General features: G+C 49.6%; 2 protein-coding genes across 9 annotated transcripts in view; one reads left to right on the top strand and one right to left on the bottom strand.

Annotated features, from left to right (window-relative positions):
* rnf123 (ring finger protein 123) overlaps positions 1-25,820 on the bottom strand; it is a 112,898-nt gene that overhangs the window by 44,537 nt on the left and 42,541 nt on the right. For 5 of the 6 annotated variants that reach the window (XM_026166582.1, XM_026166581.1, XM_026166580.1 and 2 more), the window contains one exon: positions 24,181-24,265. In XM_026166582.1, coding sequence (XP_026022367.1) covers positions 24,181-24,265 — 85 coding nt within the window. Of the gene's footprint in view, positions 1-24,180; positions 24,266-25,081; positions 25,201-25,357; positions 25,479-25,820 lie in introns of those variants that run through there. The other variant, XR_003272367.1, reaches the window with a different exon arrangement.
* Positions 99-19,410, top strand: amigo3 (adhesion molecule with Ig-like domain 3). 3 transcript variants are annotated; one of them, XR_003272368.1, is made up of 3 exons: positions 99-2,309; positions 16,508-16,730; positions 17,131-17,347. XR_003272368.1 is itself a non-coding variant. In XM_026166583.1 (2 exons), exons 1-2 carry the CDS (start codon positions 903-905, stop codon positions 17,422-17,424), a joined length of 1,548 nt encoding a protein of 515 aa, XP_026022368.1. In that variant the 5' UTR covers positions 99-902; the 3' UTR covers positions 17,425-19,410. The 3 variants fall into 3 exon arrangements, 2 of the variants coding, with proteins under 2 accessions (XP_026022368.1, XP_026022369.1); XM_026166583.1 differs by lacking the exon at positions 16,508-16,730 and having other exon boundaries at positions 17,284-19,410; XM_026166584.1 differs by having other exon boundaries at positions 16,508-17,347.

Consider the following 25,820-nt stretch of genomic DNA (forward strand, 5'->3'; position numbering starts at 1 on the left):
AACAGAGAGGAGGAGGAGCAGGAGGAGGAGCAGGGGGAGGAGCAGGGGGAGAGAGAGAGAGAGAGAGAGGGTTAATCCAGAGTGGAGGAGGAGGAGAGGTGGAGCTGGGAAAGCACCAGAAGCGACAGACGAAGCTCACATCTGAGCCGAGCGCAGTCAAGAGACGGAGGCAGCAGCGACTGACACACACACCTGCACACACACAGCAACATCTGTGAGGGAGCAGCGAGGAGCGCGCTCAGTGCGGCCAGAGACAGCGCAGGGCAGCAGCAGAGCGGCGTGGTGGACGAGTGTGGAGCAGACGGGATGCCGACCTCACTGAGAGTCTGATCCCAGGATCAAACTGAGGCGCTCGGAGCTCGCCATCGTCACAGCAGCAGAGACTGAGTGCGGAAAGGAAACTCCCGGAGCGAGCAGAGCTGAAGGAGGACGCCCACGGAGCAGATATGGGATGAAAGGAGGAGACAGGAAGTGATTTCTGACTTTTCTGTGTGATAAATGGGACGACAGGGACAGGTGTTCTGACATCGCAGCACACCTGGATCACTGACAGAGGGAGTCTGTGCTGGGACGCCTCCACCTCACATAACCCATTTAGGCATCTCCTCTCCTGGCGTCTGCCGGGTTGGCAGGTGGACAACATTAACCGAGTTAGACCAAACAAACAGCCTGGAGGCACACTGAGCGCGCTCCACAGCCACGCTCTGAGAGGAGACGATGAGAGGCTCAGAGTGAAGGACGCGCACAGACTCGTACACTATGAGCAACAGCAAGCTTCCTCCGCCTGCTCTGTGTTTACGTGTCGACCATGTTACGCCAAAATGAGATGAATCGCGGCGCACGAAGGATGTGAACAGCAAACTGAGGCTCTTTCAAAGTAAGGGACACACGCTGGTGGCATCATGTCGCACGTCGGTGGTCACACGGAATTCCTGCAGGCTGTGGACTCTCCGACAGCGTGGCGGGCTGCTGTGCTGCTGTTGGTGTGCCTGCAGCTGCACCGGCCGAGCCCCGTACACGCTGCCGTCACCTCGTCTCGGGGCTCCTATCGGGCGGGCGGCTGCATTTGCGCCGCAGACATCTTCAGCTGCACTACCCTGACTCTGAGACACGTTCCCGGAGAAATGCCGGTTTCCACCGTCACCCTGGACCTCAGCCACAACCACATCACGCAGCTGGAGGACGGCGCCTTCCAAGGACTTCTTCAACTGGAGACGTTACGTTTGGCCCACAACCAGCTGACAGCGATCATGCCGGGAGCGTTCAGAAACTCGTCCGGAGCTCAGCTCCGAAACATGGACCTGTCATCCAATCATCTTTGTGTTCTGGAGGAGCATTACTTCCAGGAGCTGTCAGGGTTGGAGGAGCTGCTGCTGTTTAATAACCGGATCTCGCGGGTGGAGGGCAGACCTCTGGCTGGACTGACAAACTTGCGCAAGGCTTATCTGAGCCACAACCGCCTCACAGACTTCCCCTTCTTTTCCATTCAGAAGCACAGCCACCCCCACCTGTCATTGCTGGACCTGTCCTCAAACCGCCTGTCCAAACTGCCCCTGGAGGACATTTTGGCCCTGCCCCATTCGCTGCAGAAGGGGCTCTACCTGCACAACAACTCGCTGTGGTGCGAGTGCCCCATGTACAGCCTGTTCCGGTCCTGGGAGCAGCAGGAGTTTGAGTCGCTGCTTTTCTTCAGGCAGGAGCACGTCTGTCTGGTTTACGGGAACCCGAGAGGCACTGTGCGCTTCCTCCAGCATGGACGCTACCTGGAGAAGTGCAACCTGAGTGCCGTGACCCAGAAGAGGAGTGTTACTGTGACGGCGGGGAAAGCGCTGCTGCTGCACTGTGCCACCACTCTCTCCGGCCACGCCATCACTTTCCTCTGGGTGTCGCCAAGCTTGGAGTCGGTGCTGCCCCCGGGGAATAACGGGTCCTTAAAGATGTTCTCCAACGGCAGCCTGGAGATCATGGCGGCACGCGAGAAGGACACCGGGATCTACTGGTGTCTGGCGGAGGACCGGCAGCATCACCGCAACGACACATGGGAGGTCAACGTCACGGTGTTGGCGGATAGCAACGACCCCCAGGAACCGTTCAACACGGGCTTCACCACCCTCCTGGGCTGCGTGGTGAGCCTGGTGCTGGTGCTCATGTACCTCTACCTGACGCCTTGCCGCTGCCCTCCATGTCTGAAAGCCCCGCCCCCGGCCACGGCCACCCCAAGTCTGGGAAACGAGGCTGGGGCGGGCAGCGCCCAGTCCTCCATCCTCACCCCCACCCCGCCGGCCAGCACGGAGGGCCCGGGCCGCAAGGTCAGTACCAACAAGCATGTGGTGTTTCTGGAGCCAATCAGAGAGCAGCAAAATGGCAGGCTGAGGGCAGGGCCGGGACACCTGGGGCCAGGGTTACTGCTAGGGGCAGAGCAACAGCCACGGCACAGGGCGGGGGAGACAGACTCCATTATGTCTGTCTTCTCAGACACGCCCATCATGATGCCATAGCAACGCACCACCCCCACTCCCCTCTCACTCCCCCTCACCTCCTCCTCCACCTGAGCACAACTCCGGCATGGACCCACAGGCCACGGCGAGGCTTTCATCCAAAACATCCAAGTGCAATTTCACAGATTGATACTGTTAACCAAAACCCTCCAGAGCAGACGAGCCCGCCGCACCCAACCAGCGCACCGTGACGGGCCGCAGAGTTCAAACCAAAGATAGCATGACGGGGTGCGAGGACGGACTGCACCCGAGCGCACGGCTGTCCCTTTAAGCACGGCTTGTACCTTTAACAAACGTTTACGATGCCTTGTTGTCTCGCTCAGAGGTGAGAGACCTTTTGTAGAGCCTTTCAGCTTCTTTCTGTTCGTAGAGCCAGTCGCACTGTAGCCCTGTCACCGCGTGACGCCACAGAAGAGCAGCTTTTAGCCAGTAAAAATAGAAACTGCCCCTCCTCCTCGTCTCCCTCCACTCTGGAGTTCAGTTACTGTCATCATCAGTCAGATCACGAATTATAGAGATGAATAAATAAAAACATCAGCTGGAATGATTCATTCAGGGGGCGGGGCCATTGTTGGAACTTTGTGAAACTTGTTTTGCCTCAGTCATGTGATTACCGACAGGCCAATCAGCACAGACGTGTTTCTGTTATTGTCCTCACTGTATTCACTGCTCCTCCTCCTCCTGTGTGTCGTCCTCTCTGCATCTGTGTGTTAATAAACCCGAGTATCTGCACTGCCCAGCTCACTGCTGTTATTGTCTCTGACCAGCACACAGTGTGTGTGTGTGTGTGTGTGTGCGCGCGCATTCAGATTTATATACAGACATCTTTACTTCTATACACACACGTTTTCTTTTTAATAATTCCCTAATTTACATCCCATTTTCATCCTGTTATTTTACCACTGCACAGACAGAAAACACAGGTCTGAATAAACACAGAAATGAGCAGCTATTTGTATTATTATTGGGTGTTTTTGCTCAAGTAGTTTTTTCTTAATGTTTATAAAATTCTGGTCAGAAACCTTGAAAATCTCTTCATCGCGTGCAGAAATGATCATTTTACAGATAAAACAAACCCTGATCGTACAGGTGTGAGTGTGAGGGCCGCTGCGAGCATTTCATTCAGCAAAGTCATCTAAACGCTTCAGAGCGAGCGTGTGGGCGTGGTCAGAGTCGCTCTCATGTTTCACACGTGAAATCAGAGACGCCACAGACACACTTCACTGCAGCTGCTTGTTAAACAACATCTCTGACCAAGTTTGGAGCGGCGTCTCCACCGCCATCATAATCACCAGCCAGCGTGGCGCCTCCTCGGAAACACTCTCTGAAAGCTGGATCAGAGGGACAGCAGGACGGCCCGCCGGCGTGGGGTAAGACCTCCGCAGGACCGTGGATCAATATTTATCATGAGCCGTCAATATGTCACTACGAACCCCGAGGTCAGAGCCTCGCTGCCCCCACAGGGACACCTGCAGCACCTACTGTCATTAAAGAGTGTGTGAGTGAGTGAGTGTCTGTGTGTGAGTGAGTGAGTGTCTGTGTGTGAGTGAGTGAGTGAGTGAGTGAGTGCGTGCGTGCGTGAGTGAGTGAGTGTCTGCGTGTGTGCGTGTGTGCGTGAGTGTGTGAGTGTCTGCGTGAGTGAGTGAGTGAGTGAGTGAGTGAGTGAGTGCGTGCGTGCGTGAGTGTGTGAGTGTCTGCGTGAGTGAGTGAGTGAGTGAGTGAGTGAGTGCGTGCGTGCGTGAGTGAGTGAGTGTCTGCGTGTGTGCGTGTGTGCGTGAGTGTGTGAGTGTCTGCGTGAGTGAGTGCGTGCGTGCGTGCGTGCGTGCGTGCGTGCGTGAGTGAGTGCGTGAGTGAGTGAGTGTCTGTGTGTGCGTGCGTGTGTGTGTGAGTGAGTGTCTGTGTGTGAGTGAGTGAGTGACTGTGTGTGCGTGTGTGTGTGTGAGTGACTGTGTGTGTGTGAGTGAGTGACTGTGTGTGCGTGTGTGTGTGTGAGTGAGTGACTGTGTGTGCGTGTGTGTGTGTGAGTGAGTGACTGTGTGTGCGTGTGTGTGTGTGAGTGAGTGACTGTGTGTGCGTGTGTGTGTGTGTGAGTGAGTGTCTGTGTGTGAGTGAGTGAGTGACTGTGTGTGTGTGAGTGAGTGACTGTGTGTGCGTGTGTGTGTGTGAGTGAGTGACTGTGTGTGCGTGTGTGTGTGTGAGTGAGTGACTGTGTGTGCGTGTGTGTGTGTGAGTGAGTGACTGTGTGTGCGTGCGTGTGTGTGTGAGTGAGTGTCTGTGTGTGAGTGAGTGAGTGACTGTGTGTGTGTGAGTGAGTGACTGTGTGTGCGTGTGTGTGTGTGAGTGAGTGACTGTGTGTGCGTGTGTGTGTGTGAGTGAGTGACTGTGTGTGCGTGTGTGTGTGTGAGTGAGTGAGTGAGTGTCTGTGTGTGCGTGTGTGTGAGTGAGTGAGTGACTGTGTGTGTGAGTGAGTGACTGTGTGTGCGTGTGTGTGTGTGAGTGAGTGACTGTGTGTGCGTGTGTGTGTGTGAGTGAGTGACTGTGTGTGCGTGTGTGTGTGTGAGTGAGTGACTGTGTGTGCGTGTGTGTGTGTGAGTGAGTGACTGTGTGTGCGTGTGTGTGTGTGAGTGAGTGACTGTGTGTGCGTGCGTGTGTGTGTGTGAGTGAGTGTCTGTGTGTGAGTGAGTGAGTGACTGTGTGTGTGTGAGTGAGTGACTGTGTGTGCGTGTGTGTGTGTGAGTGAGTGACTGTGTGTGCGTGTGTGTGTGTGAGTGAGTGACTGTGTGTGCGTGTGTGTGTGTGAGTGAGTGACTGTGTGTGCGTGTGTGTGTGTGAGTGAGTGAGTGAGTGTCTGTGTGTGCGTGTGCGTGTGAGTGAGTGAGTGTGTGAGTGTCTGTGTGTGTGAGTGAGTGAGTGACTGTGTGTGTGTGAGTGAGTGACTGTGTGTGCGTGTGTGTGTGTGAGTGAGTGACTGTGTGTGCGTGTGTGTGTGTGAGTGAGTGACTGTGTGTGCGTGTGTGTGTGTGAGTGAGTGAGTGAGTGTCTGTGTGTGCGTGTGCGTGTGAGTGAGTGAGTGAGTGAGTGTCTGTGTGTGTGAGTGAGTGTCTGTGTGTGCGTGTGTGAGTGAGCGAGTGTGTGTGTGAGTGAGCGAGTGTGTGTGTGAGTGAGCGAGTGTGTGAGTGAGTGAGTGAGTGTGTGCGTGCGTGCCTGTGTGTGCGCGAGTGAGTGAGTGAGTGAGTGTGTGTGTGTGTGTGTGTGCGTGTGAGTGAGTGAGTGTGTGAGTGAGTGAGTGAGTGTGTGTGAGTGAGTGAGTGTGAGTGAGTGAGTGAGTGTGTGTGTGTGAGTGAGTGTAGGGGGGGGGGCTAAACTACAGATGAGCATCACGAGCTGACCTCAAGATCTGAGGATGGTCAGAGCGATCGACAACAGCTGATCATAAACGTGCTAACTAGCATTAGCATCGTTATTCCCAGTGTGCATGTAGGCGACAGCAGCGTGAGCGCTCTGTGGCGAGCAGAGGAGCCGATGGAAACTCGTAGTCACAGTAGGGAAGCTTCAGGTTACAGCTGGAGCTGCAGCTCCTTGGAACGAGTGTTATATGACTGAGTGTCCTGGTGACACGCTGCTCTCCAGGTCTCTGTACAGGACAACACTGGCCCTGTTTACATGATATCAAAGCCAGACTCTGCAGCACCAGCTAGCAGTCGCTGACCTTTCAGAGTAAGAGCGAGGAGGTTGGTATGGAAGCTTGTTCCCACCACCATCTATAAGGTGAAACACTCTGCCAATCAGAAAGCTCGGTGAAGCGAGATTGACGTAAACGCTGGAGAACTTAAAGCTGATTGTTTGTTTTTGCTAAAAACTGCGAGCGCCTTCTGCTTGCACGTAACCAGGAAATGATGTCGTTCATGCAGCTTCCTTATTGGCAGAGCTTCGAGTTATTGAGCTTCCACAGGTCGGCCCTTAGACTGACGCACACACAAAGAATCGCTCCAGAGTGGGATTCTGGGGAAGCTGCTTTATCCTTTATAAAGTTAAACAGGCCTCCTGGAATTATTTGGTTGTTTTAGCTGTAAAAGTGTCATAAAATCAGCTGTGAGCTTTTGTCCCCGTCCTCAGGATTGCTGCGTCTTTCCACATCTGGTAGCTTCTTTCTCTACTGTGAGCGTAATCAGGATTAGTAACAGAAAAGGACTGAATTGAAATGTTACAGTTTTTACTCAAAGAGGCAGAAAGAGAGACTGTACATGATTACAAGACTTACAGTCTGAACAACAACAAGTATGTGACCTTTGACCCTGTGGTTTGTTTTTGGGCATCTCTTTTCTTCCCCGGTACACTTCCTCTCAGTCTGTAGCCAAAGGCCTACATCGCACTGCTGACACTCGTGCTCCTTTTATGCAACATTTTCCTGAGTGGATAATAAACCCAGCCTGCTCTGCCTGCATGTCCTGCAAGCCTCAAATACACCTGCTTTACAGGTGCTGGAAGAGGGCGGGGCAGTGTTTGTCATACATGAAATAAACATGGCATAAAACAATGTTCTATGAAACCCTGTTATCAGGGCTTACATCCAGCAACTCTTATTTTTATATAAAACACTAAAAACATCAAAAATAAAATTATTGTAAGAAAGAAAAACGATGTCTGACAAAGCGTCAGTTTTCTGTGCGCCTTCGTCTCTCTCAACCTTCGTCTTCGGGCCGCTGTGACGCAGTGCTTGGGATTACCCGAAGGACTCTAATATCAGCGGAAAGCAGGGCGTCGCTGCTTTCAGGAACCGCTGGGATTTTTAAGATGCGCAAATCATTCAAGAGTTACGGTACTTTAAAGAAACGTTGGAAAAACCTGTCGCCGGTGACGGGATGGGGGCTGAAGGCTTATCCAATCAGCAGACAGCTTTCCTTGGGTGACGCGGTCGACCTGCAGCTCCTCGTTGAGAATCATTCTCCTAATGTTTCCTCTGGGCGGCGCCGTGACGCTGATCGCAGCGCCGAGATCTGTGTATCGAGCGAGGACAGTCATGAACTCTTCACAAGAGACCGCGACCTCTGACCTCAAGCTCTTGATATTCAAACACATCTCAGATTTTTGGTAGAGCCACCTCTGAGGCATCTCAGTTATCATGTTCTCAGGGTGTGCGCGGCCGCCTGGCTGAACAAGCAGCGACAGAGTCAGCCTTTCCTGTCACACACTCTTTACATGATCCCCTTTATACTTCACAAGGTGTGCTGTGCCCCCCCCCCCACACACACACACACACACACACACACACACCATTTTCTTCACGCTGTTTTCAAATCAACACAATAGGAAACGAGCTGAAGCTGCTGATTGCTCTGCACGTCCTTCAGGGAGCGCAGAAAAGGCCGTTTGGCTGCAGCCAATCAGCTCACACCTCACCAGCACCACGGGCAAGTCAGGTGGAGGGGGGCGGATGGCACCCTTCAAAGCCTGCAGGAAGTTTTCACACTTCATTAAGAAGCTCGACACATTCGAGCGGAACCACACAGACGGGCTCCGATTCATCCCATCACACACACGAGATCACCGCCGTCATCCTCCCACAGGCCGCAGACGCCAGCCGCAGGCGGAACCACAACCCCAAACGAGCAGCTCGGACCGCCGGGATCAGCCGAGCCTCAGGATTGTTTTGTGGAATAAGTTAAGATCGTTTCCTTCCAAAGCGCCGTTTTCACGTCTCACCGGAGGTGGCGTTAACTACCGTTTGACGAATCGGTCCAATCACAGCTCATCATTACCGGGCAGCGCTGCAGGCTCTGAGCTGGGGTTTGTGAGATACACGCAGGCCGAGAAAGAGCCGGCGGGACTGAAACGAGCCAATCACAGCGCTCCAATCAGCTGATGATGAGCAGTGGCGTGCTCATCAGAAGGTTAGATTGGCTGCTGTGCATCTCCTGCCCACTCAGGGGTTAACGTAAGTGGGAGCAGCAGTGATGTGGTGCTCTTATGTAACACTGAAGGCAGAGCAGCCATCAAATATTCAGCAGGTCTTCCCTCGCGCTCAGTGAGGCGGCGGCGCCCCGAGCAGCTCGCTGGATCAGCACGACACACCAAAACTCTGCGAGCAGACTCAGGACCAAACATCCTGCTGCTGCCCGCGCTCGTTGTTAGCAGCACCTTCACAGCCTAACGTCCCGATCTGCTGCGACTTCCTGGGATATCGCCGAGTTTGTTTGAGCTGCGTTTACGTCGGGGAACGAGGAGTTACACTGAAGTTCAGGCTGCCTTTGTGACAGCAGGGCAGAGCTTACACAACACAAGCTCCACCCACCTCCATAAGGGACAGCCAATCAGAAGAAAGTCAGTCTAAAAGAGGGAGGGGCTAAATCAGCCCAGAATCAGACAAAGAAGGATTATTATGAGCAGTGAATCATGAACAGATGGTGGACTCCAGCAACAACGGTTCTGGAGGGTTAGCCGTGGCAAACATGGCGGCATTGCAAAGCTGAGGCCAAGCGAGGCGTGCAGATGCCAGAAAGCAGCGGGCAACGCGACGCTGTGATCTGAAAACCTCCCTGAGCCTGGTGTGGCTGGAGGTTGCTTCCTGTTAAAAGGAGTTTTTCGTGCCCACTGTCACCAACGTGTTGCTCATAGGGCGTGGTCTGATTGTTGGGGCTCGTTTGTAGTTTCAGCAGTTTTCCACATCCTGGATACAAATACAAACACGTCCTCGTTTGCTGAGAGAGGAAAGCTGAGCGGTCACGGTGTGGTACAGGTTGAAGCACCTGGAGGTGACTGTTGATGTGGTGCCTTTTAAATAAAGCTGTACTGAATTACTGCCTCGCGCTGAGACTGGACTCGTCGGTGAGCTGAAGCTCTGAGCTTGAAATTAGCTGCAGCAAAACAGGAAGTGCTACACGTCCCTATTTTAAATGCTCAGCCTCGTGAACAGGAGGATATTCTTGTTGTGTCAGTAGAGCTGGGCGATATGAGATTTTTTCATATCACGATATGTTTTTTTCATTTCAGGCGATAACGATATCTATCACGATATAAGCCAAATAACTATATTTGTAAGATTTAAATGTGCCGTTGCTCACAAGTAAAATGTGAAATAATCAGCAGCTTGTTTTTATTTAAATATTTATTTCCCATAATAAGTTCAACAGGGTAGATGTACTTAAGGAACATGAGACTTTTTCAGATAAATAAAGGCAAATATTACAAACTACACAAAAGGCAGCCGCTAAAGCGTTTAAGTTTCAAAATAGAACAAACGAAACAGACTAAACTGTCAATTCCACTTAGAAACAAAATATTAATTCTAAAAATAAATCTTAGTTTGTTTTACAGAAGAACAGACAAAACTGACTAACTTTTGTCAATATCAAATAAACTGAGAACTAAAAGGAAATTCTCAATCTCTCCTTGTTGTATAGCTGAGCTTTTCAAACAGTTTTAACAGTTACTTTAGTCTGACAAAAGCCGAATGACGAATTAGCGCTTCCAGTCAGAGACTGAGGCTACGTCCACACGTACACGGGTATTTTTGAAAACGGAGATTTTCCGTTTCCGTTTTAAAAAATAATCCCGTCCACACATAAAGGCAGAAATGAAGGAAAACGCTGCTATGAACATGCCAAAGCAGCAGGTGGCGCTAGATTCCTAACCGTGCAGAAATGTTGGCCAATCAGAAGTCTAGAAGCCTCGGTGGGAAAAAGTAAACAAAGCTGGGGCATAGAAGCAGAACCGAGTCGTAAGTGTGGAGGGACAGTAACTGTGTGTATATGTAAGCATTTAAACACTGCAGAGAGTAGAATTAACAGTATTGTAGAAATTCATTTCACCGAAACAATAACGTGGCGCACAGTGTGACGCATGCACCAGTTTATTGTATTTCCAGACTTGCTTTCGGCACAATTTACAGTGCAGCTACTCTGTTTTTTGTCAGACTTGAAATAGCCGAAATACCTTCACACTACGGAACTTCTATGGCTCTTCCGTTCGACAATCTCTCCGGCGTTGGAACCATCATCTGTTTTCTCTTCGGTCACGCTCGGTTGATTTTTCTAGTCGGCACACTCATTTCCTCCATTACCCGCTGGCTGCTTCCCAAACAAACACACGTGCGGCTTGGCACTTGTGCTGTACGTAACAAGTCACGCGACGTGACGCTGCGGCTGTGATTGGTTCGGCTCTGCGCTACTTAATTTGGATCGGCTGACCTTTTTTTTTTTTTTTTTTTTGAGGACAAGAGCGGCGAGGTCTATCGCGATAGCTTAATTTCTCTATCGAGTAAAAGTTATATCGCGATACATATCGTTATCGTTCTATCGCCCAGCTCTATGTGTCAGACACGAATCTGCTCCCAGCTAACGGCCGTGGATGAGTCCAGCTGACAGGAGACAGTCGGCCTCCTTCACTCCATCATTACAAGATTCCAGTTTCCTCACTTTAACACACAGCTCTGATTTGTCGTCTTAGCGAAAGGCCTCGCTGATGTTTCGCTCTGCAGCGCCACCTACTGACAACAGGAAGTCAGCCTAAAGCGATGAGTGTTCCCTGAATGAAGCAGTGCGCTGTGTTTCCTGTGAGCAACACACAAGAGTGCAGGCATGACGATATCTACACGACAGTAGGGTAACCTCAGTCAGCCATCTGGAACGAGCTCCCACCTGAGGCTCCTCCTCCTGAGGCTCGCCTAAAACATCTGCCATGAAAAATTGATGAAGGCAGAGTGAATCAAAGCCCCGTGGAAGAATCCAGCTCTGCAGCTGAACCGGCCTGAACCTCATCAATCATTCATGGATCCAGATGTTTCACCTGAGTTTCTGATCACTTTATCAATCAGCTCCGTCCTCAGGTCTCCGCTCGTGCGTCAGTGTTCCCGGCTGGTGCAGGTACACTAACAGCAGCGCACCTGGGGCTCATTACAGCAGCTCTGTTCTGCTCATCTGTCAGAGTCACAAACGACTGATTTATTAGAGGAAATCCAGTCCTGTGGCTGCTGTTCAGCTGCTTTCCCAACAAGGCAGCTGACCGGCGGTCTGATGGACTAACGCCACCATGTTGGACCAGCCGGGGCAGACTCCCTGCAGAGGCTGTGTTTACTGTTCACACCGCCTTAATTACACAAGATGTGATTTCTTTAAATGTGCAGGCGAGCCCTCAGAGTCCACGAGAGCCTCAGAGCAGAAACAACACAAAAGTGGAAAAACATTCGAGCCGAGTTCATCAGATGAATAACCCGTCTGGCAGGCTGATGATCACAGATATTCATCAATAATCAGGAGATGAACCGTGATCTGAACATGGCTGAGCTTCCAAACATGCGAGTCCCGTTTCTGCTCTTCAGATCAGATTACAGGCCCCCGGGCGAGCAAACGACCCCTGAGCTCCTTCATTCAGAGCTGCTACCAAACCCCGCCTCCTCATCAGCGCCGTGAGGCACGGATAATCACGGACGGCATCAGCTCAGCGGAGCGCCTGACACGTCAGGATGTAAAGTGAGAGAAATGCTTAAAAGGTGCCGGTCGCATGTGTTAATAAAACCAATCCAATGGTGGATCCAGTTCATTTCCTGGAGACAGAGTCCGAGCCTCACGGGCAGCATCGGAGCAGACCCCTCCTCCTGGATGTCATGTGACGCCTGTAGTTTTTACAGACCCATCCCCTCCCCCCTCACAGGATTATGTTGCCTCCTTCTTACATCACACCAGTGGCGTGTCTAGAAAATTTTTGTTGGGGGGGCCAGGTAGGGGCACAGATTTGGAGAAGGGTGGCAGATGTAATTGGCAGATAATGTTTAAAAAAAAAATTCTACCAACCCTTAACCATAATTCAATAATCCTATAAACCTAATAACCAAATGCACTTTTAACTCTTATTAGAATGAGATTTTAACCACTACGGTGCAAAGTTTTTAGATACTGCGTTGATAAAGTACAAGAGATACAATCAGTGCTTTGTCAGTGTTTACTCAGCATTCAAGGACATCAATATTTGCATAGCATTTTTACTGACATATAGTGCACATATGTTTTGGGCAAAAACATTTTTGAAAATTAAAATACGAACATTTGTAGCAAACAATTGACAAATTAGCCAATGCAAAACTTTATCTGCCTGTTAAAAAAAGAAGATAATCTTCTCACAAACTGGTGTTTGATTTTGAAACAGGAAAAAAGTGGGGAAACAACTGAAAAGACTAACATTTGAATAAAACCTGAAAGCAAGTAAATACTTTCTATGCTGCCTTATGGTAAACTTTGGTAATATTGATAAAGAACAACACTGGCTGATGATGAAATACAGTCAGCTGGCATGGTGACACTGCCAGTATTAACCTGCAGGGCTGGACTGGGACAGAAAAATTGGGCATTTTCACTACAGATTGGCCCACCAGGTATTAAAGCCATAAAGACTTTGAATGAAAACAAACCCTGTTGTGACAGTGATGTACAGTCTTGTTGGTATATGTATGATTTCTATACATTTTACGTCAGATAAAAACTTTGGTTGTAAGATTTAGATAATTATTTAATAAAAGCTAGATATTTTAAATGAAAATAACAAAGAAAAGTATTTCTTTGTGCCCCCCTTTCCCTGTTAATGCCCTACCTGGCCCCCTGGCAAAACTTTGCTAGACCCGCCCCTGCACAGTTACCAGCTGTCAGCTGCTTAGAAAAGGATCCTGGTGTTATTTGTCTCTCAGAAACAGTTCATAACTTCAACTCATTCCTGTCACCTAAAAGGTAAACCTGTTTCTCCATCACAGCTCTGATGGTTCAGTAAGGACATCTCCTGGTTTCATCTTCATGTTTCCCTCTCACCACATATTCAAACCGACATCATGACCAGCAGCTTTACAGCTGTGGCTCCAGCAAACATCAGCTGATACTAGAAATTAATATTAAATAAATTCTAACAACAGCTGATCAAGCTTAAACGTGCTGCTGTTGTTTAGCGCAACATCTGCTGGTTTCCTCTTTCTGGTGCAAAGTGGGTGATAAATAAACAAGAGAGACGATCAGCTGATCATTGATCAGTTTCATGATTGAAGTAGCAACAGGAGAGAGAGGGGAGAGAATGAGAGAAGAAGAGGCAGCTGTGCAGCGTTACGACAGAATAAATCCAGCTTTGTGTCTTTTTTCCATTCTAGCTAAAGTCCGGGACAAACTGCGTCTCTTCTCAGCTCAATACGAAACGCGTAATATTTTCTCTGAATGAGGGACCATTCCATTTTTTAAGGAGCCGTTGGCAACTCTACTAACCTTATGAATAAAATAAAGTTCACTATCAGTAACATCATAGCACCCACCCAGCTGTACTGTATAAAAACTCCGTCAAACTGGCTAGAACGCAGTATGAGTTATTGCAACTGACAGTAAAAAGTCAGCACAATGAAAATAAACTCCACCTAAACTTAGTTTATATCTGACCCAGATAGACTGCAGCTCATAACTTCTTACCTGAAGTTCAGTTCACCTGACACTCGGACTGGCGGCTGCCTCGGGTCTCTCCTCCTGCCTCCCCTTCCCTCATCCACCTACTGCCTCTGTGGAAGCCCCGTCATAGCCACCACCAAACAACGGAGTTATTTCTACACATCGACCTGCATCTGGCCAATCCACCACCTCTCATTGTTCATGCCCTTACAAAATAAAAATAAAAAATAAGTCACTGGGGATATGCCCGGTATGCCCGATGGCCAGTCCAGCTATGTTAACCTGCAACCAAATCTGCAGCTCCATACAGCAATGTTACGACTTAGATTATATCTTATAACTCATAACTCTTATGTTAGCTGCCCTCAGTAGCATACTGTCTGAAATATTCCACAGCTGCAATAATTCTTTAAGTGTTATTTTTTCCTTGGTATTCTAATTTCACCGAAGTTTACTAAACTCAACAAACTTAATATTACTTACCGGGACATTTATTCTGTCCTCATTTTCTTTCACCGAAAAATTGTTTCCTGCAGTGACGTCTTTCGTGCTTGGCTCTCCTACCTTTGCTAACGTGATGCGCATAGCGCAGAAGCGATGCTGCATTCACTTACACTCGGATATCTGAGCGTCACCGTGAAAACATAATCGGATATTTGATTGAATTTTTATTGTTTTGCCTTTGGGGTGGCACCTGGGGTGGCCAGTCTGGTTGGGGGGGTGGCCTGTGCCCCCCCAGGCCACCCCGCTGGACACGCCATTGCATCACACATCAGATCCAAACATCCGGGACACGGCTCAGGAAACAAAGACCGGAGCGCTTTTAAGGCACAGACAAACCCCACGAAGATGGAGCAGCTCGTTACCAGTCAGCGCGAGGCCGGACCAGTTTAACCAGCAGAGGACCAAAGTTCCCTCTAATGTTTCATGTGTCTGAGCACACAAACTCCCTGAGCGTCCCTTGGACCACTGTGAGCGACAGCAGACGTGTGCACTGTGGTCACGCCAGCATCCAATCATCCAAGTTACATGTTTATTAAAATAATCAAATTACAGCGTTTATGTTAGACGACTTTTCATTAACTGCTTTAGCTCACTGACAATGAGAATGTAAAAAAGATCTTGTCCATGTGCAGCATGTTAACACTATTGGAAGGAAAAATAACTTGAACTCCAGTTTTGAAAACACAACTTTCTTTATTCTTTCATAAAGCTCTGACTGTATTATGAGTCTGTGGTCTGGGAGAGAGTCGGTAACTCTGTCTGCAAATACAGTAAATAATGACCAATGTTGGGTAATTAATTATGTAGTTACTTCTTCAAAAAAGTTACTGAGTTATGCAAACAAAGTTTTTTGCAGCTGTTTATCTAAAAATGCAGCCAAGGTGTTTTTTAATAAACATTTCACACTATTTACAGAACAATCAGCTGTTCTGCATCAAATCTGATGCCACACAAATTATTTGTGCCGCTCCAAAAATAATTTGTGTCCACTATGAGATGAAGGAGAACAACAGCCTGATACCTGCAGGCCTGACAGCAGCAGATGTGTCACTGCTGTAACACCTGTAACACTCAGCAGGCGCCTCATTGTTCTGACACACAACAACACTATTGACTACACTACACACTGACTACACACTGACTACACACTGACTACACACTGACTACACACTAACTACACACTGACTACACACTGACTACACACTGACTACACACCGACTACACACCGACTACACACTGACTACACACTAACTACACACCGACTACACACCAACTACACACTAACTACACACTAACTACACAAGATTTGTGCTAAACGTCACAAATGTCTCACATCTCAAACACACCGTCACTCCTAAAACGTCCCCCTCCATAAATAACTAAATGCCATGTAGCCATATCATTTTTTGATTGGTCCACATGGTACATTTTTCCACCAATAGGAAAGGGCGGCGTTTGGTTTTTGCTCACAGGCTTTCGAGCGTTTTCCTTATAAACGTCAACCACGTTGATTAGCTGCGTATATACGAATGTGAATCGCGTGATTGGCTGGACTGTGGGATGAGGCGACATCGTTCTGATCCCGTACGGGAGCAGCCAGTCACTGACTAACACTGCAAAACAGAATTGATAAAGTTTAATTTTAATTCAGCTTAGATTTGTTTTTTTTGTGGGCACAGACGTGCCAGCAGTGCGCAATCGTGCACGCGCGCAGCTTAGAGGGAACATTGCAGAGGACATAGACCAGAGGTATGAAGACGAGCTTCTGTTTAGTTCATGTGTCGGAGGAAAGGCTTTTCTTCCTGGCTTGATGAGAGCACACGGAGCCTCTTTCAAAGTGTGCTGTCACAGTCAGGATCACCGAGCACGTCTGCAGGTCGGCTGTTATCACGCTGGACTACAGCGCTGATCAAAGGTTCTCCTCACTCTACGATGCACCAGTGTTTGTCTGCACATAACAGCGTTTAAACGGTTCCTGCAGGCTCTTTGTTCGCCCGTCACACACACGCTTCACTTGTTTCCATGTTTTTATTCAATCTGTGTAAAATCCCAAAGAAAACACAGTGTAACATCAAATTGTATTTTTGCTCCAACGAGGTGATTCCCAAACTCTACGGCAGGTAAACTGGATCAGAAAGACCCGACACAGGACCTGAGAGACGATCTGGACCTTCAGCTGATCATCTGCTGCTCACTGAAGTCTCATCAGAGACGATCAGTGAAGGACGGCTGTCAGGAAGACGTTCTTAACGAGGGGACACGGGAGGGAAGGCAGAGGTCTGAAAATGACACGAGAACTGGACGATGGATCCACATCACGGTCAGTGTGTACGAGGAGGTCAGGAGGCGGCACGGTGGAGGCTCTGTCATGGTTTCAGTGCTGTTGGAGACCTTTGATAAACTGATGAACTATCAGAGTCTGATCCACCAGCCAGGAACATCTGGAAACAGCAGCTTGTTTCAGCATGACAAAGATCCAAACACACAGTCAGTGCATCAAAGCACACGTGGATAGAAACACACAGAGCTCCACATCACTGAAGCAGTGTGGGATCATCCTGACAGAACAGCATGAGAGTCCTTCAGGGAGCCTGAAGAACAGTTCCTGAAGACCCCCAGAGACCCCGCCAGAGCCCCCCCCAGAGAGCCGAACTCTGTCTTTGCCTAACATTCTGCATTTGCTTGTGTCTGCAATAAACGACTGCACGTATTTCCCACAGGCTTGTAAAAATAAGAAGTGAAGGGCGGTTTGAGTCAAAACCCTGTAGGCGTGGCTGTTCAGGCTCAGGTGTGTGCGCTCTGTGGGTGAACTGTTCAGGCCCTGTGTGATAACCTTAAAGTGATAAAATGTCTCCTCCTCTTTTCGTCCTCAGATCTTCTCCTCTGTCGGGGCCACGCGGCCTCCTTCCAGCCTCATTTCCACGCTGACACGTGACCACGGGAAGGACAAGAAGCACGCTTCAGAGCAACGACACGCACGTACGCGCAGATGCACCGACGAGCGACTCATCTGAGGGTCTTGAACACCGTGTTTAGATGTTTAAGAACTACAAGCACGTTTTCACATCATCGTTCACGTCAGCTGACGCAGAAAAAAGCCGATGCTGTAATCCTGGTTCTTCCATTTAGGTCGGACCTCTGTGTCGTGTCACCCGCATGCTTTCAAAAACACAAGAAACTGCTTTATTGGTCACGTACACAATCACACAGATGACGTGACCGAGCTGCGGACGGGCTGCAGACGTAGCCGCGCCATTCCAGGCTTGGTGTTTGGCATGGGGGCCGAGCCAGGACCCTCACTGGATACTGGGAGGGAATCAAACTTGCTCCAAAGGTGTGTGGTCTTAACACTACACTATCCAACACAGACGAATCACAGCCTCAAAGCAGTGCATGCTGGGAAGTGAATGCTCACCGTAAAGTATTCACAGCTCTGAGAGTCACACTAAAGATGAACAGGCACGCTCGGTGTGACAGAACTGCCACGAAACTAAATGCTGATAACTGGGCTCTTCCTGTTAAAGGGGAGTTTTTCCTTCCCACTGTTGCCAAAGCGCTTGCTCCATGGGGGCGTGGTCTGATTGTTGGAGTTTCTCTGTTTATCGTAGGTCTTCACCTTACAGTACGAAGCGCTTTAGGCGACTGATCTGGGGCTCGTGAGCGTGAGCAGCATGGAGGGTTTTTACATTCGTTGTTTCACATGTTGTTTGCAAATATAAACACGTCTTTGTTTGCTGGAGAAATTAAAGCCTGACCTCACCATGTCTGTGATGGCGGTTCCCCGGAGAGCGCCGTACGTGATGTTCAGTAAAACGTGACAATAAAGTCTGTGTGTGCCGTGTGTTTATTAAAGACGTTCAGCTGCTGTTTGAGTCTCTGATCGTGCTGCTTTCAGTTTCACGCTCTGAGCATGCTCTGTTTAAGACGTCATCATCATCAGGTGACTCCCCGCAGCGTTCTCCGGAACAGCCGGCGTCGCCACTCTGCACTGCTACAATGACGCGCCTGCACGCCCGTGTCACGAGGTGTACGCTACGCTTTGTTCACACAGCATCAACAAGACAAGTTCAGCCCTTCGGATGGAGGTCAGGTTTACGGAGGCGTGCAGGTCTGAGAGCAGCGTGGAGATGAACGGCAGGGATGCTGGCGTGTGGCGGTGAACTGCCCGACTGTGAGCGCGAACACTTGCTCGCCACAACTGTAAGTACAGCTGGGCGTGACGTGATATTCACTTTACTAGGAACCCCAGAAACCAAAGCTTCAGTGAAACGCTTTCACTCGACCCTGAGAGAAGAGACATTGATGACCATCAGATCCAGGCTGCACTCGCTCCGTTTCACAGGAAACACGATTTACCATAAAAACATGGGCTGATCGGCCCCAGTGCACAAACTGGAGGGTCGTCAGAAACCAGGCCGGTGCACACGCTAGCATTAGCCATCTGTTATCATTAACGTAGCAGCTAGCGGACAGTAGTTGGATAAAGATGAATTGGAGCTCAGCGGGAGATCGAGCCGTGACAGAGCAGATTACGGACGCGTGGACCAGGAGGGGAGTGGAGGACCAATCGGACGGTTTCAGGCCTGAAGAGCTGAGGACCAAAGAGCTGCACGCTTCCTGCTTCATGTGTTTCTGGCTGCGTTGGAGCAGCTGTGAGGTCAGTTTTAGCTAACGGCTAACTCACAGCACACGTTACCATAACGCTCTCGGCAATAACGAAATGGTTTCCATGAGTTAGCCATCGTCGTGCTGTTTGCCATCGTCGTGCTGTTTGCCATCGTCGTGCTGTTTGCCATCGTCGTGCTGTTAGCCATCGTCGTGCTGTTAGCCATCGTCGTGCTGTTTGCCATCGTCGTGCTGTTTGCCATCGTCGTGCTGTTAGCCATCGTCGTGCTGTTTGCCATCGTCGTGCTGTTAGCCATCGTCGTGCTGTTTGCCATCGTCGTGCTGTTAGCCATCGTCGTGCTGTTTGCCATCGTCGTGCTGTTTGCCATCGTCGTGCTGTTTTGCCATCGTCGTGCTGTTAGCCATCGTCGTGCTGTTTGCCATCGTCGTGCTGTTTGCCATCGTCGTGCTGTTTGCCATCGTCGTGCTGTTAGCCATCGTCGTGCTGTTAGCCATCGTCGTGCTGTTAGCCATCGTCGTGCTGTTAGCCATCGTCGTGCTGTTAGCCATCGTCGTGCTGTTTGCCATCGTCGTGCTGTTAGCCATCGTCGTGCTGTTAGCCATCGTCGTGCTGTTAGCCATCGTCGTGCTGTTTGCCATCGTCGTGCTGTTAGCCATCGTCGTGCTGTTTGCCATCGTCGTGCTGTTAGCCATCGTGGTGCTGTTAGCCATCGTCGTGCTGTTAGCCATCGTGGTGCTGTTAGCCATCGTCGTGCTGTTAGCCATCGTCGTGCTGTTAGCCATCGTGGTGCTGTTAGCCATCGTCGTGCTGTTAGCCATCGTGGTGCTGTTAGCCATCGTCGTGCTGTTAGCCATCGTCGTGCTGTTAGCCATCGTCGTGCTGTTTGCCGTACCCTTTGGTCTAAAATACATTTCACCTTCAAATCTGTGAAGAGCTTTTATTCATTTCAGTCTTAAGCTCTTATTTTGTTTACTCTTAACTTCTAATTGGAAAAGAACACGTTCATCTTCTTCATCATTACTTTTGGGGTCAAAGTCTTCCCCGTGGTATCGAGTCACGCCGTCACCTCAAAGCTGACCCAGCTGCTCAGCCTGTTTTTAGCGAGCAGCGCAAATCTCTGCAGGCTGGAAAAAAGAAGCTCCATCCCAGAGCGCGGTGCAGGCCTCTCAGGCTCCACAGCTGCTAAGCTAATTAGCCTCGGTCTCAATCTAATCTGCAGGAGGCTGCAAGCTGCTGCTGATCCCTCTCAGCCAGAGCTAATGGACAACAATTAGCACCACTGATTTTCTGCACAATGGAGCACGGAGGGGGGGCTGTTAATAGCTCTGATGTGAACACAGGGTGGGGGGAGTGTGTGTGTGGGCAGTGATGAGGCTCATAGTCCACACAAGTCGAGCACGATCAATCACAGCAGCAGCGCTGCCTTTATGGAGATCCTGTGTGTGTGTGTGTGTGTGTGTGTGTGTGTGTGGGGGGGGGGGGGGGGGGTGGCTTCAGGCGACGGCAAGAAGAACAAACATCATTAAACAAATGAAAACAGGACGCTTGTCTTTCCAAACACGCCAGGATTACGCCTGCTGTTCATGCTTCAACCTTAAAGGCTGTCACTGCTTTTATAAGTAAATATGTTTATGCTGTAGGTGCGTGATAGGTTTGTAGCTTGAACCTATTCGCTGGAATGTTGAAGACAATATAATTACACCGCAAGCAAGACACGAAGTAGGCAAAGTTCTTCATGTTTCTCGTGCACGGGAGAGAACCGGACAGACGCCGTTCCTTCGCTTGACCCCAGTTGCTCTCGTCTGTTCCCCCGTAACACTGCTCTTTTATTGAGGTTACATGAATATGCATAGGGTCATTAACATATGATGTCTACATACACACAAAGAGTACCGTGTGTGTGTGTGTGTGTGTGTGTGTGTGTGTGTGTGTGTGTGTGTTACTGCTGATCAAAGGGTCCTATAACATGAAAGCACAAAAGCAAACATCCTTGGTCAGGAAGAGGGTAGTCTCACCCTAGATAACACGGTGAGGAAGTCCAGCAGTTAAAGCACTTAGACTAGAACAGACGTAGCTACGTTAATCCTACCATAAAACAATAAGACAAGGTACGACCTCTCTCGTGCTCCCAGAGTGCTCTCTAATGCACACAAAGTTTGCAGACCATCAAGGATCAAACCTCTACCAATCTACAACTAATATAAAACTCTAAGCATATATAAGTAGATATTTCTAAGCATAAATGGCAATCAACAATACAAAACCTAACAGTGCGGACCCTGCAGACAAACCCCAACAATCAGATGACATGTGAGCACACGCTTGGTGACAGTGGAAAGGAAAAACTCTTATCAGGAAGAAACCTCCGCCAGAACCAGGCCCCCAACAGGGAGCCAATGAGGAGAAGCCAGCATGGTGGAAGTCCGAGCTCTCGCTGCAAACATCTCCAGATGTCTCCCATGTAACAAAACATGTCACAGCACGCTGCACCTCTGTTCTGGGCCCGGGGCCACATGTTTGACACATCTGTGCTGGGGCGAGGACCCTGCATTAATGGACGGAAGCATCGATGGGATGTGGCGTGTCAGCTGCTCGAGCGCACACAGCCACCATTAGAATGCGGACGCTGTGATGGGAGCAGCGAGGTGAAGGACAGGCCTTCATGGGCTCAGGGCCGAGTGAAGCAGAGGCTCAGCAGCTGAAGCCTTCTTTGCTTTAACGAGTCAGCGACTGGCACTCTTCCAGCTCCACTCAGAGCATCGCTAAAAACGGGACAGTTTCTAATGCGTCTCTGTGTTTAACGGCTGTAAGCTCAGCTGTTTCTTCCTGCTCTGACGTCCAAAAGCACCACAACCTTTTACTCTTTCTGGAGGCGCAGCCGGTGGACGAATGCCAGTCTGATACCAACGCTTGTATCAGCATCAGATCAATATTTGATTCTGTCCTCTGAACAGTGTTAAATCATTCTTAATGAACAAACATCCATCAAACACGCTGAGAAACATGTGTGAACCTTTCTGTGGTTTATTTACAGCCTGCAGGCACGTTTATGTCCAGCTCTTCAAAATAAAAGCTGAGAGGTGTGTTTTATTGTGGAAAGTAAAAGTCAGTGATGGTTCATGTCATAAATCAGGACACACTGCTCACACACCTGTGACGGCATCGATGCTCCTCACAGATGGAGCAGGAGGAGGCGACATTAACCAGCTGATGAACCTCCAGCTGTGTGACCACAGGACAGCGACGCCTGACCCGGCGTCCTGAGTCAGGACCGGACCGATCCAAATATCGGATCGATGTCTCCTTAATGAGAGCTCCTCTGCACCGCACTTCCTTTCAGACTTGCTCTTATTACATTTCATTCAAAGTGACAGGGGAGGGGCCTGTCCAGGCTTTAAACAGGCTGAGGACATCCCCCGTTTCCCTCCACCTCGCCAGGCAGGAGCCGGCCCCGCCCCCTGCAGACAACGCTAATGCCTTTATTCGTTTCTCAGAGTCCATTAACGGGCACTAAGCCTTCCTGCGGTCTCCATCACTGCAAGCTCCCAACACTCTGCAAACCTCATCCATCTCCAACCACTTATCAAAGTTACAGTCACGACTCCACCTGGAAACGCTCCGTCCGAGGAAGCTTACAGGAAGCGGGGTTCACGCCGACCTCGTCTCTGCTTTACCTTGACCTAAAAACACAGATGCAGACGCGTCTGCAGTACTGCGCCCTGAGCAGCGCCTGCAGGTGCAGCGCGCCTGTCAGAGCGCTGAGCAGCAAATAACAGACACAAATAACTCAGCGCGCTGCGGCGGCGCCGAGAGGAAGATGATAATTCCTGTTAAAAACACGGCGTTACCTTTGATGTGAAAACAACACAAAGTGAAGTGTTACATAAAGATGGGGGAGGTGACAGAAGGAGGGCGGCGTGCAAATGAAGAGGGAAGACAGGAAGTAAGTTCACGGCTGATTCGAGCTCAGCGAGCGTCTGAGCGGCACTTCAAACGAGTGTGACCTGGATTCATTCATCAGGCCTCAAAAACGCCAAAACTTCACAGATCACACCTCTGACTCCCACAGCTTCACGCCAGGCAAACAGGAAGTCCCGCCTTTCAGCGTCGGCTCGTCTTAGACTGCACGTTCAGCGGTGAGCTTCCTGCTTGCAACCCGCCGCCGTCACTTTGACCTGCAGTTCATCAGGAAAACGCTGACACATCAGAACAGCCCCGATAACGGCGCCACAGACTCCCTGCCAGCACCTGCCAATCAAAACCAAGCACACCCAGTGATTGGACACTGTGCTGAGAGGCGGGGCCAGGTGCTCAGAGTGAGGAGGGTTTCCTGGATTCACACTAAGCTTCTTATTTCAGCCGCGGCGTCACGGAGGCGTGCTGAGCGTTGGAGGTCATTTGGACGTGTCCCCCTGCACACCTGAGCGTCACGCTTACAGGCTGCCTCGCTCGCCCCACCGTGAACTGTAAACAACTCATTTTTGTGACGCCCCAGGTGGGCGGGGTTGAACAAACAGCTGCGCGGTCACGCTCGGGTGGAGCTTCCTGGGCAGCAGAGCAGACGTCTCACGGCAGGTAAGCTCGACTCCATCCGTCCTCCATAAACAGCAGAGTGACGACAACCTCGCGTTATGAGTTTGTTCCAAACTGAGCTCGGAGAAGCAGTTTACCTGCTCAAACACCTGAGGAGACCGACACACCTGAGCCTTCATGAGTTAAACCTGAGCTTTAGCTTCAGTGGGAGGAGCTCTGCTTACTGAAGTAATATGATGAAAACCACGTGGACGTCACACCTGCATCACCAGCGCCGCCTGGTTTCTCTGATGACATCAGCAGTCAGTCAGGAGATGATTGGGGACATTTACCGATCACTATTATCGATCACTGACTGTGACCCCGAGCCACGTATGGATTAGTCAGCAGCTCAGAGGTCAGAGGTCAGGAGGCCTGAGCATCATGTGACTGCTATCAAGCTCACATTAGAACACAGTGTTTCACACACAGGATCCAACACCAAGCAGTTACTCACATACAGGGCTCTTAATTTGAAAAGTCAGTGGTGCACACACACGCAGAAGCAGCCGTGGCCCGAGCCCCCGGCTGACCCTAACCAGCAGAGCCAGAACCAGAGAGAAGGTCTTACCCCTGCCGGTCTCCGTCCACCAGGATCCGAACCAGGATGCCGGTAACAGCCACCAGGATGGGGTAGTGGTCCACGCTCTCCAGCCCTGCAGGAGGAACAGAGTTCATCAGAGTGGCACGACTGCGAATCCGACCGGATGATGGACGCTGAGGGGGCGTGTCTCTCATTGTTATTCCCATAACCCTAATATCAGTGATCCTGGCCTGTGATGCGTTGAGCTCCCTCCTTTCACAGAGCGTGACATCACGTGTTCTCACTAACACGCTCCATGTTTTTAGTTGTTGCCGTCTGTCATTCACACTCTTTAAACCTTTAAACCTTTAAACTAGGCTCTTGATCAAAACCTAAACAGACCATCTGTAGTGACAGGTAAAAGGAGCCGTCCTCAAAACAGAAAAATCCCACCTGCTACTGTGGAGGAGTTGTCACTGCTATTGGATACTTTGCTGGAACACAGTGAAGCTGTGGGTTGTGGGAATGACCCATAATGTTTTATCTAGGGGTCTAGATTTATGCCTGTAGTGCACTGCTGTGTAAATAATTTGCATTTACTGAATATGTACTGACTGAGTCCCACTGTTCAAAAGTTGAATAAAGAAACAAACTAATTTTTGCTCTTTTTTTTTTTTATTGAAACCACTTTATAGAACATCACATCAGTTACAATGATGATGTCATTTATAGTTTACAAATGACAAAATGTTTACACAAAAATCATGAGTGTTTACATGACATCACCCACTACTAACATTATTTACTGTATCTTTTGAAAAAAATACAGCAATTTTAACAGCACAAGACTTAAGAATATTTAACAGGAGCAGGTTTCATTCTTCGCTGGTTTTATTATCACTGTTCACCAAAACGCAGCAAACCTTCACCATCTTATCCAGGAGGGTCACCTCTTCACCCTCACATGGAAGAAGTAATCTGATTGGCATGGTGGTATGTTTGCAGCAGGTCCCTCGTGTAGCACTGGAAACCAGTCACGATGTTTCATCCATTTCATAGGCTGGTTTGCTGCAATAATGCCAAATAATTAGCATCTCTATAGATAGAAGGTAGTTCTGCAAAATCACTCAGTAGGATGTTTGTTCTAATTTGCTATGAGCTCAGAGCGCATCGAAAATAAAACTAATAGGCTATAAAGAGAGATATGAACATATTTAGAACTTACCGGAATAAAAATGTCCGGAGCACCGACAGATATTTGGAGATGGACGTCAGCTCATCTCACAGCTGCTCTCCAGGCTAGACGCCTTCATTTGGTAACATCAATACACGAGCTGCTCGTGTTGCTTCCAGGTTGGGAAAGAATGAAAAGATAAACCATTTTCAACCTTATTCTCTTGCCGGTCGTGTGATCGAACATTGCAGCCGACCACACAGCAAATACGAACCGTGGCTGTTGTGTGTGACTTCGCTCCCCTTTCACTTGCGCTAGACCCCCAAAATAGCGGATCGGGCCAAAATCCTTTCCACGCCCACCCCCCGTGACATCACGCTCCAAAGCCCTATCCGGTTGTTCAGTCTGACGTCACTAGCCGTGTCTGGGTCTAAACTCCGCTGCAGGTCCATATATCAAACGATCACTATGGCATTACTGAGAGTTAAAAACTGTCTAAAGTCTTTCATCTTTA

Source organism: Astatotilapia calliptera, chromosome 5 (assembly GCF_900246225.1).
Source record: "Astatotilapia calliptera chromosome 5, fAstCal1.2, whole genome shotgun sequence".
NCBI classification, from domain to species: Eukaryota; Metazoa; Chordata; class Actinopteri; order Cichliformes; family Cichlidae; genus Astatotilapia; species Astatotilapia calliptera.

Bases quoted from the DNA above. Each gene is read 5' to 3' on its own strand.
- amigo3 (XM_026166583.1), top strand. From the start codon at position 903: ATGTCGCACGTCGGTGGTCACACGGAATTCCTGCAGGCTGTGGACTCT. The intron at 2,310-17,283 runs GTCAGTACCAAC...TTTCGTCCTCAG, and splicing joins CGGAGGGCCCGGGCCGCAAG to ATCTTCTCCTCTGTCGGGGC.